The following is a 14,766-nucleotide window of genomic DNA, read 5'->3' as shown; positions in this document are numbered from 1 at the left end:
TAATTGGGCACTGTATGCGTAAACATGAAGGCTTGGCTCATTTCAAGTATGTTTAGGCTTATGGGCTCGATTGGCAAGGCAATTACGTATGTCTGGTGCTGACTTTTTTTAAATAAACTATGTCATGATCGTATGTCTCTTGGCACCTGTATAAATATCATATATCCTTGAGAATCTAAAAGGTGCACACCATGCAGTTTCACAGTTTGCTTTTCTGACACACAATATGGTGAGAGTTTAACATAATTAATAATCCCGATTTGTTGATTCAGCTCAGTTGCATAGGTTACAGGAAGAGATTGAAATCCTGCGGGAACATAAAGAAAATGAGATCTCCAACACTCGGGAAGAGCTGATGAATGCGCAGGAAGAGATTGCTATCCTGAAACATGTTTCTGAACAGGTAGCCAATGAGAGAGAAGGTGACATACGTGAGCTTCAGGGTGAACTGCAGGAAGTGCGCCTTGAGCTGGAACACTGGAAGAAAACTGCCTCCGATTATGAGAAAGAAATTGTCACTCTGCAAGCTAGTTTCCAGACCCAGTGCAAGGATCGGGAGGACCAGCAGAAAAGCGATTCAGCACGGTGGCAGGGTAAGTACTGTCATCATAACGCTCATCCTAAAGCATCTCCACACAGATACATCCTAAAGGTGCTTGTTGTCCTCCAAACTCCACATTTTGTCTTTTTGCCACTTTACCATGTTAACACTGCATTGATTGTGCAATATTATCGTAATTCGGACAATAATCGTGGCAAATTTGCGCCGTGATCAGGGTGCCATTGAAAGTGACAGGGATCTCACAGGTGTTCTGCGATTTGCCATGATTAAGGATTGCGGGCAGAATCAGTGCGACTCTGCCTGCGATCTCGGACGCCTAGATGTGAACAGAGCCTAGATAATGTATGTTGCCTTCTCTTCCAAAGCTGAACTTGAAGAGCTCAAACAAAGTGTGTCTTCTCTGGAGACGGAGTGCAAGGCTCTGCAGAAGGAGAACAAAGTGCTGACTGAGCAATGCCAGAGGACCGAGGGGGAGCTTCGCAGGTAAGGGCAGAATATTACCCCATAAGCAGATCTAGAATATTAACATTTTTTTTTTTTTTTTTTAAAACCTACAAAAAATATATATTTGTACAGCAGTGCCTCCATTATGGCTTTTTCTAACCATTTATACAACCTTTTCACTCATTTATGGATGTTTCTAAGTGTTGATTATTTTAAACATCCGCCAAAATATCGGACTTGGCTGTATGGTTTTATTCACGTGAGGCTTGCAGTACTACAGAACTCTTCTAGGATTTTATTCCTAATTTTAAGGCCAAGCTTCAGGCAGATAGAAATAACACAATTTAAAGCAGTTGTAAAGGCATAATTATTCTTAAAATACACAACTTATAGTTACCTGCTCTGGGAAAATTTATTGTATTTAGTAGCCCCAAACCTCCTTTTCTGGGGTACCCCACTGGCACTCTCAGCTTCTCCTCTCCTCTGAATGCCCCCATAGCAAGATGCTTAATATGAGGGCACTCATACGGGCGCATTCCCGAACTGGGTTGTTTGCATCTGTAGTCTCTCACAGTGTGGGACCCCCACAGTCCCTCCTTTACAGGATTTAACAGGCAGTAACAGGAGCCAATGGCTCCCACTGATGCCTCGGTTTCCTGTGTGAAGAGGGAGAGGCAATATTACTGCTACAGATGGTATTAAGAGGAAGATTTTGAAGGGGTAGGTGGCAAATCATGGAAGTTTTTTTTTTAACCATCATGCAGAGAATGCGTTCAAATGAACAAACCCTTGCTTTTATAACCTATTTAGTCTAATTATGCATTCCTTAAAAAAAAAAAAAAAAAAAACTGAATGCATAATAGAACTGCACAGATCTGTCTTTATATTAGATTTCTGTAATTTACTCCACAGCCGACCTCAGACTGGAAGAGGGAGTGCTAGAACTAAAAAAAAAAGTCAGTTCAACTGCATCGCACAGTGCTATCATAGGTCATTTTAGGAACTTTCTGACTGTTGGAGAATAGCTACAGTTAGGTTCATATATATTTGGACACAGGCACAATCTGTTTTTCTCTTTCGTTCATCGACGGACATAGCGCTCCATAAATCAGAACTAGTGGGTTATATTGCCTTCTCAAGGAGTAGGAATAGGCAGAACAAAAAACACCTGTTTTTACCATGGGCCGTCCTCAGCTGGTATATTACCTCTCTGCTCTAGGTAATCAGTTTTAATTTTTCTAGTCAGGAGTAAGGACCTAGGCTCCCAGCTGGGATCTCTGGTCCTAGCAATTTTCTCCTTCCTTGCATCTTTTTTTGCTTTTTCTCTGAAGATTTACAATCAACTGTCGGGCTGGATAATCTAGATCCAGTGGTCCCCCCAGCCCAGCCAGCGAGCGCGTGCGGACTGCAGCTACATTCTATGTCGGCCGTGACATAGCCTCACAAACAGAGGCTGGCCTGTGGGTTAAACATCTTGCAGGGTCGCATACGACCGGGCTTGGGTCTGAGTTGCAGCGGCGGCTAGTCCAACAGCTCCCCTACTTCAGCGGCGAGGAGTTATGTCTGGAGCGTTACCTGCACCATGGAAGGGTAATTACAGTTCCTCCTCTCCCCTTTTGGTAATTTTGTTTGGGGTGGATGCGGATAACCTCCAGGGGCGGTCAGACCTGCCTGCAGGTTCCCTCCTCCTATACTTTAATCCCTCACTGAGCTGGGCTTCCCCCACTCCCATCCCCCCCTGTCTGGACCTTGAGTCTAGTGGGGGTCCCAGGGCAGAGAATGCAGCAGATACCCCTGGGGTCTCCCCCTTTGTATGGGTCCTGGGATAGTGTATGTCCCACCCTGGTAGTCTGAAGGGGTCCCAGTGTAGGAGACCCCTAGGTGCATGCCCTACTGTTTGCAGTGTGGGTATAGTGCAAGGGGGGTCCCAGTGCAGAGTGCACAGCAGTGTCTCCCCTGAACGTGTGTCCTACCTTCAGGGGGGGTCCCGTTGCAGAGGGTGCAGGAAAGATCCTGGCAGCATGCTTCAGTGTTTGTAGCTGATGGCTATTTTCCATTAGTCTGGCTGGTCTCTGGTTGGCAGCCATGTTTGTGTAGTTGGATGATGTCACCGGGGGCCATTATAAACTATAAGACTATAAAAACGGTTGCAGTTCCTAAAATTTGTACTTGATATTTATTCAACCCCTTGAATTAAAGCTGAAAGTCTGCACTTCAAATTAATTTTGGATTGTTTCACTTTTATTTTATTCTGGTGGCATACAGAGCCAAAAGTATGAAAATCATGTCCAAATATATATGGATCTAATTGTATAATTAAGAGATGACTCCCTCATGTATGGAAGCTTTTCAATGTCTGATCAGTTAATCAGTTTTGGTCACAGACCTGTCCCAGGCCTGCTGATTGCCTACTGTGGTAAAAACTTTGAAGACTGATCTTCATCAAATGAAATGTGAATTTAGTGGTATCCCAAAAAAAACAAAAGCCTTAATTTTTTTATTGCAGGAAAGTCCAGTATAGTTTTACAATTCATCTTACATTCATGATGGTGTTACCCTTAAAGTTTTAAAGGAGATAATTCTTCGCCTACTGTACATTTATGGGAATACACAAATTAGCTTTTCATGAGCCATTCATGCTTAAAAGCCTTTATTTTGCAGATACACTGCTTTATTGTAAATTCAATTCTTTTGATTGCAAGGATAATACCATTATAAGTTTTAATTTTTGATAAATATAAAAAAAACTATGGATTTGCATTTAAATACATTGGAATGTCTTCAATATTTTGTCCTTTGAGATACCACTAAAGGCCTGTTTTAATGTCATGGAAATCTATCTTTGATATTGTAAAAATAAGAAATATGTAAATCAACTTTATGAAAATACTAATAGAGGGATATCCACAGTAACTTAAGTGTCTAGTGAGGCCACATGCTTGGCTGTGCCTTCTAGCGGAGATGCCTGGGATACTATTTTGTTGTAAAGCGGTAGTAAACCGCAAAAAAGAAAACAAGAAAATAATCTTCGTGCAAGTTTAGAGCATATTGTGCTAGTGTGCATCGCATACTAACACATTATCAAAGACTTGCCTGAAAACAAAGCATTCCAGCGGTGTCCTGTCGCACCTCCCGGGGCTTCCATTTGCACCCGGTCTTCCTTCCAGGTTCACGGGCTGCAGCCACTTGACTGGCTGAGCCATGATGCCGTCATTCCCACGCATGCGTGTGGGAGTCACAGCCGCAGTGCAGCTGTCTCTATGGGCGGCATGCCGTTTGAGAGCCCAATGCGAATGCGCCGGTGACATCACTGGCACTATTAAAGTTAATATCTCCTAAATGGTTCGTTTAGAAGATAATTACAGTACCTAGGGGTAAGCCTTATTATAGGCTTACCTGTAGGTATAAACCATTAAGAAGGCCTTTACATCACTTTAACAAAAAAAATTGTTCATATATAAACAGATATGTTTTTAAACTTATTTGTGAACTGTATTTTGTGAGTTCATCTTTAATCTTTTGAGCACAAATGTTCTACAGACCAATTTCAGAGCCTAAAACCAATTTGCTTGGGTTTTACTTTTCTTTTTATATAATGTGGCTTGTTAAGCAGTGTAGGCTAAAACACTGTGGTACACTAACCGAAAATACCCACATTTCACTGCAGTTAAACAATTGCTTTATCATGGTGTGTTTTGTGTGTGTTTGTGTTTATTTGTTTTATCCTATTCAAATATGGATGCAATCATTTTCTTTCCAAGCCAATAATTGCCTCTGTGTATACTTTGTAGTTCCCAGAAGCAGTCCCAAGACCTCACAAGTAACCTAGGTGTCCTGGAAATCACCCGGAAAGAGCTTGAAAACCAGGTGGGCTCTCTGAAAGCGCAAAGTCAGCGAGAGGCAACCGACTTAAAAACTCAGCTGAAAGAGGCAGAGAATCGTGTACTCAGCATTCAGCAAGAGGTGAGATGGGACAGTATTGACCAAACAGTTCAATGAATAGCACGAGAATTGAAGAGCCATGCAGGTCCAAGAATCAGTATGATTCTTTAGGCAGCTGAGGGTAGGGATCATCCTTCATCTATGAATGTGAAAAAGTTACGCATTAAATGTATTTTCACTGGTTATCTAGCGCTATAGATCTGTCAAACTTTTCTATAGTACATGTGCAATTGAGCCAGTGATAGAATGAAGAGAAGAAGCCTGCTGGAGAATGGACATGAATGTGTTTTAAAGCTTTCTTCTTAAAAGCCTCCTTTTAAAATAAATAAATGCACATATATTTGCTGGAAAATGTGCATTTATTTTTTCCCGTAGGACCCTGCAAAGCATTGCTCCCATGGTCAGTGAGTCGTAGGTGCGCAATGCCAGGTTCCTGCAGACTTTCTCATCTCTCTGTCCATATTGTGGTGCAGACTTTAAGTTGGAGAACTGGAGGAAATGTCAATGGCCTACTTTTGCAGTGACTACTGTACTCATGTTCCATTGAGAGCTACAAGTCGGTCTGCCATGGTTGCAGAAGAGAGTTGTTCTTTGTGAAGGATTGACGTGGCTTTACAGGCAGACCCCCTACAGTACAGCCTTGCCAATTTCAAAAGTAATAGCTGCTGCAGGGAAGAACAACTTCACATGCTGTCACAAGATTGGGCAATTCATGGGCTGGGGATGGTCCCACTTGCACCATGTTACATTTTACACCCTAAATATCGTTGTAACATGGTGCAAAAGGTGGCGTCAGCCTTTAAATAGGAACCTCACTATATCAAGTTTGCTTCTAAGCAAACCATTCAAAATTCCCTCAGTTTAATTTAATAAAACATAAAAAATGTAATTCCCAATTCTTATGCAATCCTACATGTGGGAAAAAAAGGAGCTGATATATTATCCAATAGGAACTTAACTCTCTGCCTAATGCGTTAATAATAATGATGCAGTTGTGATGGCTTTGGAGGAAACTTCATGTGTTTCCCTCTGATTACCAGTTACCTTTTAACCACTTCCGGACTGCCCACCGCAGTTATCTGTTGCTACTTTGACCTTCAATACCGGGGTTATGGCAGCAGATAGCTTTTTTTTTTTTTTTTTATATTTATTTACTGAGCGGGCGGTCCTCTTTCATATAAAAGTTGTCCCAGCAGTTGATTCCCACAGGATCACTTTTATGGGCGGCGGAAGAGGTGCCCCCTCCCGCTGCTTCCCGGTTGTTTTTCCCGCTTACCGGAGGCGTCGGTAGCGGGGAAACTGATCCAGTCCTTTACTCTTCTAGGCAGGAAGTCATGTGAGGGCAAGCTGGCCCCCACTCTAATCTATGGCCTTGGAGGACCAGAGCGACGTCATATGTCTCTTCCTCCCAACGGTCTTAAAGGGCCCATTTTTTTCATGATGGAAAAAAAAAAAGACTTTTTTTTTTGCTTTTTAGTGTAGATGTTAGATCTGAGGTCTCTTTGACCCCAGTTCAAACCACACATGTGAGGTATCGCCGCGATCGTTAGAGCGGGCGCAATAATTCTAGCCCTCCTCTGTACCTTTAAGCTGGTAACCTGTAGAAAATTTAAAAACATCGCCTATGGAGATTAAGCGCCAATGTTTGTCGCCATTCCACGAGCGTGCGCAATTTAGTAGCATGACATGTATCTATTTACTCGGGATAATATTATCTTTCACATTATAGAAAAAAAAATTAGGCTAACTTTAGTTTTTTTTTTTTTTTAATGCAGTGAAATGTATGTTTTCCAAAAAAATTTAGTTTGAAAGACCGCTGCGCAAATACCGCGTGACAAAAAATATTGAACTGACCGTTATTTTATTCTTCAGAGTCTTTGCTAAAAAATTATATAATATTTCAGGGTTCTAAGTAATTTTCTAGCAAAAATTACTGATTTTAACTTCTAAACAACAAGTGTCAAAAATAGGCCTGGTCCTTAAAGCGGAGTTCCAGCCATTTGACTCACCTGTCCAACGGTCCAGCGATGCGGCCGCCCGAAGCCTCGATCCTCTCTCTCGGCGCCGGCATCACTGCTGTGGGCACCCGGCTGTTACAGTTTGCGGCTTCCCAGCCGGGTACCCACTGCGCATGCGCGAGTCGCGCTGCGCGCCGTGATTGGCCGGCAATCTTCTGGGACCTCTGACGTGTCCCAGAAGATTGCAGGGAGGGAGGGGGAGAGGAGAACTTCCGCTCAGGGCCCCGCGGCGCTCCGAGCGGAAGTGGGAGCGGGTACCTTCAAAACTAGGTACCCGCTCCCCCCCCAAAAAAAATTGTTAAAACTGAATTGCAGAAATTCAACCACTTAGTAAAAATTGCAAGCTTAGCATGAGTTATGTCCAACAAAATGAATGCCACCACCTGGACTTCTCTATTCTTTACATCTGTCAGGTTTATTGCACTCCCTAGGATCCTCTCCTGTAAGAGGAGAGAAGCGCACACAGCAGCTATATCCACCCCTCCCCTCTGCTGACCATTCACCGAAGCCTTTGTATTTGGTAAATGTGTTCACATAATACAAAGGCTTCTGTTGTTGGGTAGGTGGAGGGGAGAGGTGGATATAGCAGCTGCATTGACTCTACACTTGAAGATGCCAAAACCAGAATTTCCAGCATTGGGCTCCCAAAACGACAGAGATAGCTGTCTTTAGGGTTGAACCGATACCATTTTTTTTTTTTGTTATCGGCGAGTAATCATTTATTGGAAAACTGAACAGACTGATGACATTAGGTAAATGGATCACAAGCCCATGCAGGGAGATGGTAGTGTGCCAGTAAGGCACTGTGGCTCAAGGGTTCCATAGTTGACTATGATGTGTGCTTCGTCAGCTCACCCTCAGCACCAAAGAACTCCTTGGTTAGAGGCAGCTGTTCACTCCACCAGGCTCAGCAGAGTCAACTATGGAACCCTTGAGTCACCTTGCCTCACTAGCACACTACAATCTCCCTGCATGGGCTTGTGATCGATTTACCTAATGTTATCAGTCTGTTCAGTTTTCAGCACCACAAAGTATCGGTTTCTTTATTGGGAGCTTCTGGGCGAGTACCGATACTCAAATGCCTGGTATCGGTGCATCCCTAGCTGTCTTCCAGGAGTTCTTTAAAGCTTTCAGATGTACTAGAGATAAGTCCAAGAGGTTGCATACACATTGTTTAACCTAACTCCTACTATGCCTTCGTTTTACAAGGGAGCTGAATTCTTGGAGTTCAGTTTTAAGTACAGCGGTTGTGAAAGAAATATGAAGGCTGCCATTGCTGCTCTCCTTCAGAAAAAGCAATGTTCTTAGCTTAAAGCGGAGTTCCACCCAAAAGTGGAACTTCCGCTTTAGGTATTCTAACCCCCTGACATGCCACATTTGGCATGTCATTTTTTTTGGGGAGGGGAGCCGGTACCTAGTTTTGAGAGGTACCGGCTCCCACCTCCGCTCGGAGTGCCGCGGCGCCCTGAATGGAAGTTCTCCTCTCCCCCTCCCTCCCTGCAATCTTCTGGGACATGTCAGAGGTCCCAGAAGATTGCCGGCCAGTCAAGACTCACAGCGCGACTCGCGTATGCGCAGTGGGTACCCGGCTGTGAAGCCACAAACTGTCACAGCTGGGTGCCCACAGCAGTGATGCCGGCGCCGCCGAGACCAGAGGGAGAGGATCGAGGCTTCGGGCGGCCGCATCGCTGGACCGTTGGACAGGTGAGTGAAATGGCTGGAACTCCGCTTTAAAATCACTGACCCCAAACAATCATGCATCTGATGGCAGTTAGGGAAAACTCTGCTTCATTTCTGTCCGTGTTCAGAATTAGTGATTCAGGTAGTAGACAGTGGATAAGCTTTATAGCCAGTTAACTATCATTCTTGGAGAGAGAATTTAGCAAAGGCAGCCTAAATGTTTTTATATGACAGATTTCCTTTTAAAAATGGCTTTGCTAACTTGTTTTTAAAAGGTATAAGTAAAAAGCAGTAATCTTTTTTTGGTGCGTGACAGACCTGAAATAGACCTGTTTAAATCCTGTGTAAGGACAGCTGATATGCTTATTCATGTTATGAGTCAATGACTCACTAAGGCTAGGTGCACACTTGTAAGGGTGTTTGTGAGTGCTGGACAGTGTGTAAATCGCACCTGTTTCCACACCATCAACCACCTACAGCGACACCTTTCAGCTCCTTTGCAGACATGCAGAGCTGCCATTGATTCTTAATGGCACCCCCATGCATCTCAAACAGTGCATTTTCATTTTATTGGGAATCTCATGGTGCAAATGCAGCATTCGATTTCCCTCTGGATGCATTTTAACCACTTCAATACAGAGCACTTTCATCCCCTTCCTGCCCAGACCAATTTTTAGCTTTCAGCACTCACACTCGGAATGATCATTTCTCAGTCATGCTATACCCAATCAAAATTTTTTTACACAAATAGAACTTTCTTTTGGTGGTATTTAATCACCACTGGGTTTTTTTTGGGGGGGGAAATAAGTAAAAAAGAGCGAAAATTTTGAAGAAAAAAAAAAACTTTTTTTGTTTTAGTTTCTATTATAAAATTTTGCAAATACCGGTAAGTAATTTTTTTCATAAGTTTGGACCAAAATTTATACTGCTAAATATCTTTGGTTAAAAATATGCCAAATTAGTGGATATCATTTAGTTTGTGTGAAAGTTAGTCTACAAGTTATGGTATCAGTCATTGAAAATTGATCACACCTGATGTACCAATGGCCGATCTAATTTCTTGAGGCCCTACAAATACCTCTCAAATTACCCCTTTTTGGAAAGTAGACCTTCCAGGGTATTTATATTTAGTAAGAGGCATGGTGGGTTTTTTGAAGTTGTAATTTTTTTCTCACAATTCTTGGGAAAATGAAGACATTTTTTTTTTTTTTAACACAAAATTGTCATAAGTTATTTCTCACACACAGTATATGCCTACTTGAAATTACACCCCAAAATACATTCTGCATACTCCTGAGTATGGCAATACCACATATGTGAGACTTTTACACAGCCTGGCTACATACAGAGGCCCAACATGCAAGGAGCACCGTCAGGTGTTGTAGGAGCATAAATTACACACATAATTTTTCTAATGAATTAACACGCTTTTGAAGGCCTTGGAGCACCAGGACAATCAAATTGCTTTCCAAAATTGTCATTTTGTGGGTAAACACCCCAACGTATATTCTATGAGGCATTATTAATCTTTTGAACATGTCATTTTTTTTCACAAGTTTTTTGGAAAATGTGGATAGAAATTTTTTTTTTTTTTTTTTTTTTTTTTTGCACCAAGCTGTCAATTTATAAGATATTTCTAACACATAGCATGTACATAGCAAAAATGACACCCCAATGTACATTCTGCTACTCCTCCTGAGTATGGCGATACCCCATGTGTGAGACTTTTATACAGCCTGGCCACATACAGAGGCCCAACATCCAAGTAGCACCTTCAGGCGTTCTAGGAGCATAAATTACACATCTAATTTCATTACAACCTATCACACTTTTGAAGGCCCTGGAGCACCAGGACAATGACGCCCACAAAATGACCCCATATTGGAAAGCAAACACCCCAACACATATTCTATGAGGCATAGGCTGCAGATAGGTACTTGGGTACACTGAACGGCTTCCAAAATGTACTCTGGTACTCTGATGGGCTGCAGAGAGGTACTTGGGCGGCTGCACCTGCTTTTCATGGAGGAAAAAGGTTCCTACACCATTATTAACCACTTCCCTACTGGCGTATAGGGAAATGACGCCGGCAGGAATGCCTCCTCCCTCCCGGTGGACATCATATGACTCGGGTACTCTGGTGACGGGTCCTCTTTTTTTGGTGGGCACTGTAAGCGGTAACTAGCTGTTACCGCAATCCCCTCCTCACACAGGATCGGTGTGTGAGGAAGAGAGCCCGGTAACAGCTAGCTACCCAGGCTTGTTTACATTCTGTGATCGGCTGTTGTTGGACATAGCTGGTCACGTGGTAGAGAGCCAATTTGATTGGCTCTTTACCCTGATTGGGTATGGGCTGTGTCAGATTGACTCTCTCTATTCCCGATCACTGCTTTGCACGCCCCTGGGGGCGCGAATGAGCGGCCTGCATGTGGCTGGCCGTGATTGGACACAGCCGGTGACCAGGTTAAGAGCTATCTTTATTGGCTCTGTATACTGATCAGTGATAGGCTGTGCTTACAGTGTACACCAAAACACACTGATTTCCCACCAATAAAGAGGACCTGTCACCAGCGTACCCGAGTCATATGATGTCCACCCGGAGGGAGGAGGCATTCCTGCCGGCGTAATTTCCCTATACGCCAGTAGGGAAGTGGTTAATAATGGTGTAGGAACCTTTTTCCTCCACGAAAAGCAGGTGCAGCCCCCCATTAAGTTGAATACGTTGACGTGTCCACGCAGGCGCGGCTCAGAGAGCCGCATAGATATGAACCAGGCCTAGGTAGTGAAGCAACTAGGATGACGGCCCTAGAGCATGCATCCAGGCTAGCAAAACCCGTCACCAAATTGTTGACTTTGTTGGTTCCTGTTGGAGCAGCTTTTTAAAAAAAAATTTCTTACAATAAGGTTTTTGTCATGAAAAAAATGCTTGCAGTATAGAGTACTGTGATCCTTTAAAACCCTGTTGCCATGAGCAAGCAGCCCGTTACAAAAACAAAAATCAACATATTGCATGCACATGCTTCTGGCAGTAGGTGAGTCAATTTTTCACTGTGTTGCTGAGATGTGAGCGCTGCTGTTTTTTGATATTTTAGGTGCATTTGATTCCTGGTCCCCTGCTGTGCCTTGTGGTTCCTTGGTTCCACCTGCTGCTGGTTTCCTACAGGGCATGTGATGACATGGCAGCCCATGGAAGGAATCTGTGTCCTGGGGAAGGGGGGAGAGAGAGTGGTTGGTGGGCTATCCGATACAGCGGGAAATTTAGGATTGCAGTTAATAATGGAATTGACATCCACTGTAAAGTGGCTGCTGGTTGAATTGTGTTGGGTTTTTTTTATATCAACTGGGTCACATATAAATAGACACATAAAAAATTTACAATATGATCGTTACTATTCAGCCTACTATTTTATATAATATCAGTATTTATACAAATATGTCACATATTTATGGTGATTGATTGTTTTGAGTAAGGCGTTTTTCAATTTTCTCCTGTGTTTTTGCAGTATGCGGACACCCAGAACAAGCTGTCTGAGCTAAAAGTGACGTTTGAAAAGACGGAACAAGAAAAGCAAACAATGGTGGAGGAGCTAAAGCAATGCAAAGAGAACTTGAAGCTGCTGCAAGAGAAGGGGAATAATGTAAGTATGAGCAGGAGGAGCACACATACCAGACTACTGACTGACTGGCTGCTGAGTACAGGAGGAAAGTGGCTTCATTACTGCCAATCATGCTTCAGGTCTTGTGGTCTCATGTCACGCAGCAAACTTGGCATCTCTTCCAGTAATGCTAAATATTTATTTTCTCTCATCAGCTTGTTATAGTCTGGCTCCCAGATTTTTATTTTCAGGATGCTGGTAATCATCAGTGAATCAGCACTTCTCTTAAATTGCCTGGCTACAGAGGAATTGGTTTCCTTAAGTCACAAAATAACTTTTTTTGCCTCTTTAATGTAAACAAGCACTATATGCGTGACCCTTTTATTTTTTAAATAAAAGTGAAATTACAGAATCACTGGCCTTCTTTAAGGATAAACTTGCTATGCACATCCTATAGCATGTTCAAACTGCAAAATGAAGTTCCCTGGAGGATGTGTTCTACGTACACTCTTGTAGCACCAAACATATGTTTATTCGCTGAGAAAACCGCCTTTATTTGGGGGGAGCAACCTCTATTGGTTGGGAAAATTTAGCCCAGCAAATTGAGTTTTCCTCAAACTAGTTGACATGACTGTTTGCATTAACCATGGTCATTGCAACCTTTGCTCATATTGGCTTTAATTGTCCAGATTATGAATATGCCCCTTGTCAAAGCACCTTAAAGGAGAGAATATTAACTAAAGTTTTTCTAACTTGCATTGAAAGATTGAAGAGGAAAATTTAGTAGCATTTAAAAATGAGTAGATATTGGAGGTTAAATACAAATGGTCCCACTGTGCTTTGAAAAATGCAGACAGTAGCTTTGAGTGGTTCTAATGGCAGAAGATTTTTTACCATTGATTTCTATGCATTAGAGTAAAAAACATTCTGCCAGCAGCTTCCTTTCCCCTAAATACTTTCCTGAACCTCATCTCAATATGGCAATGTGCACAAGAGCAGATGCTCTTTTTCGCATCTGGCTCAGAAACCGCAGGGAAAGCTATTGGCTCCTGCTGTTGTCAATCACAGCCAGTGATGAGGGAGCAGGGGGCTGCGCTAATCTACTTGCTGTGTGTTTTATGGACACACAGAGCAGCGGCTCGGGAGCGAGCACTCACGAGAGACCCCCATAGCAAACGGCTTGCTATAGGGACACTTGGTAGGGGGGAGGGGCCATGAGCCCTGGAAGGGAAACCGAGAAGAGGAGGATCAGGGCCGCTCTGTGCAAAGTAGAGCATTACAGTAGAGCAGACAAGTATAACATGTTGTTTTTAAATAGTAGTTTGCTTTTAGAATCACTTTAAAGTGAACTTGTGCTCAGACTACACACAACCTCCTTAAAGAGATCCTTTTACTGCTGAAGTCAATTCCTTGATTACATAGAGCAAATTACTATAGCTTTAAACTTCTGTTGTAAGTCTGCAGGAGGCCTCTTGGCTTCTCCCTTGCATGGGTCTCTTGTCAGTGAACCTGTAGACAGGTAGTAAACAATAGAACCTCACCGACATTCAGCCTTTGTGTACGGAATCCTGCCTGTCAAAGGGGCATGCCCGAAAATGGTCTGCCGATCGGCGTCCAATCAGCGCTCTCAGCCAATGGTTGAGAGAGCTGACCGCTGTGTTCTGGCCTGTCAGAACACAATAGCTCAGCAGGGGAGATTGCGAACATCGCACAGTTAGTATAGTGGCTCCTCTCGAGCTTTTCACTTTTATTTTTTGTTTAGCCCGCTGGGTTGAATGAAAAAAGAGAACTAATAGTGTGTATCAGGCTTTAGTAACAGACTGCAAAGTCTTCCCCCTCTTTATCATGAAATATATCTCATTTTTTCACTATTGTTTCCTCCACATCGAGACAAACCCCCCCCCCCCCCCCCAAATTTGGCTCCCATAGGATTTGGGGCTCAAAGTCTAACAAATACTCAGACAAGCCTTCCTTGACATGAAGGTGCATTAACCTTTGCAGAAACTTGGACAGCTTGCATCTCAGACATCTGGTTGCAGGGAGCTTCACAGGGTTACAAAGTGGACCTTCACTCCCTGTCTCACCTGATGCCAGTTTCAGGCGACCCTTTGAGTCCTCGATTCTATGTTGTCTTTTCTTGGGCCCATTAGTGTTTGCTGTGTTTGACTTCAATTGAACTGCTTTTGGACATTCTGAATGTGAAAGACTTCCAGTGTCCCCAAGTGGATAGCAAACACAAAATAGAATATTTGTGCTCCCCCTAAAATCCTTTACTTGGCGCTTGAGGGACACACTCTCCCTCACTCTGTATTAGCAAAAGTATTGGGATGCCTGCCTTTACATGAACTTTAATAACATCCCAGTCTTAGTCCGTAGGATTCAGTATGGAGTTGGCCCACTCTTTGCAGCTATAACAGCTTCAACTCTTCCAGGAAGGATGTCCACAAGGTTTAGGAGCGTGTCTATAGGAATGTTTGACCATTCTTCCAGAAGCACTTTTGTGTGGTCAGGCGCTAATGTTGGA

General features: G+C 43.2%; 1 protein-coding gene across 7 annotated transcripts in view; it reads left to right on the top strand.

The window, feature by feature from the left end:
- Nucleotides 1-14,766, top strand: part of SLMAP (sarcolemma associated protein) — a 301,840-nt gene that overhangs the window by 277,272 nt on the left and 9,802 nt on the right. For all 7 annotated transcript variants that reach the window (XM_082265558.1, XM_082265562.1, XM_082265559.1 and 4 more), the window contains 4 exons: nucleotides 273-593; nucleotides 928-1,045; nucleotides 4,798-4,969; nucleotides 12,150-12,284. In XM_082265558.1, coding sequence (XP_082121684.1) covers nucleotides 273-593; nucleotides 928-1,045; nucleotides 4,798-4,969; nucleotides 12,150-12,284 — 746 coding nt within the window. The remainder of the gene's footprint in view (nucleotides 1-272; nucleotides 594-927; nucleotides 1,046-4,797; nucleotides 4,970-12,149; nucleotides 12,285-14,766) is intronic.

The sequence above is a fragment of the Pelophylax lessonae genome (assembly GCF_965119305.1).
Source record: "Pelophylax lessonae genome assembly, chromosome: 8".
NCBI lineage: Eukaryota > Metazoa > Chordata > Amphibia > Anura > Ranidae > Pelophylax > Pelophylax lessonae.
This window is presented reverse-complemented; position numbering and strand designations above follow the sequence as displayed.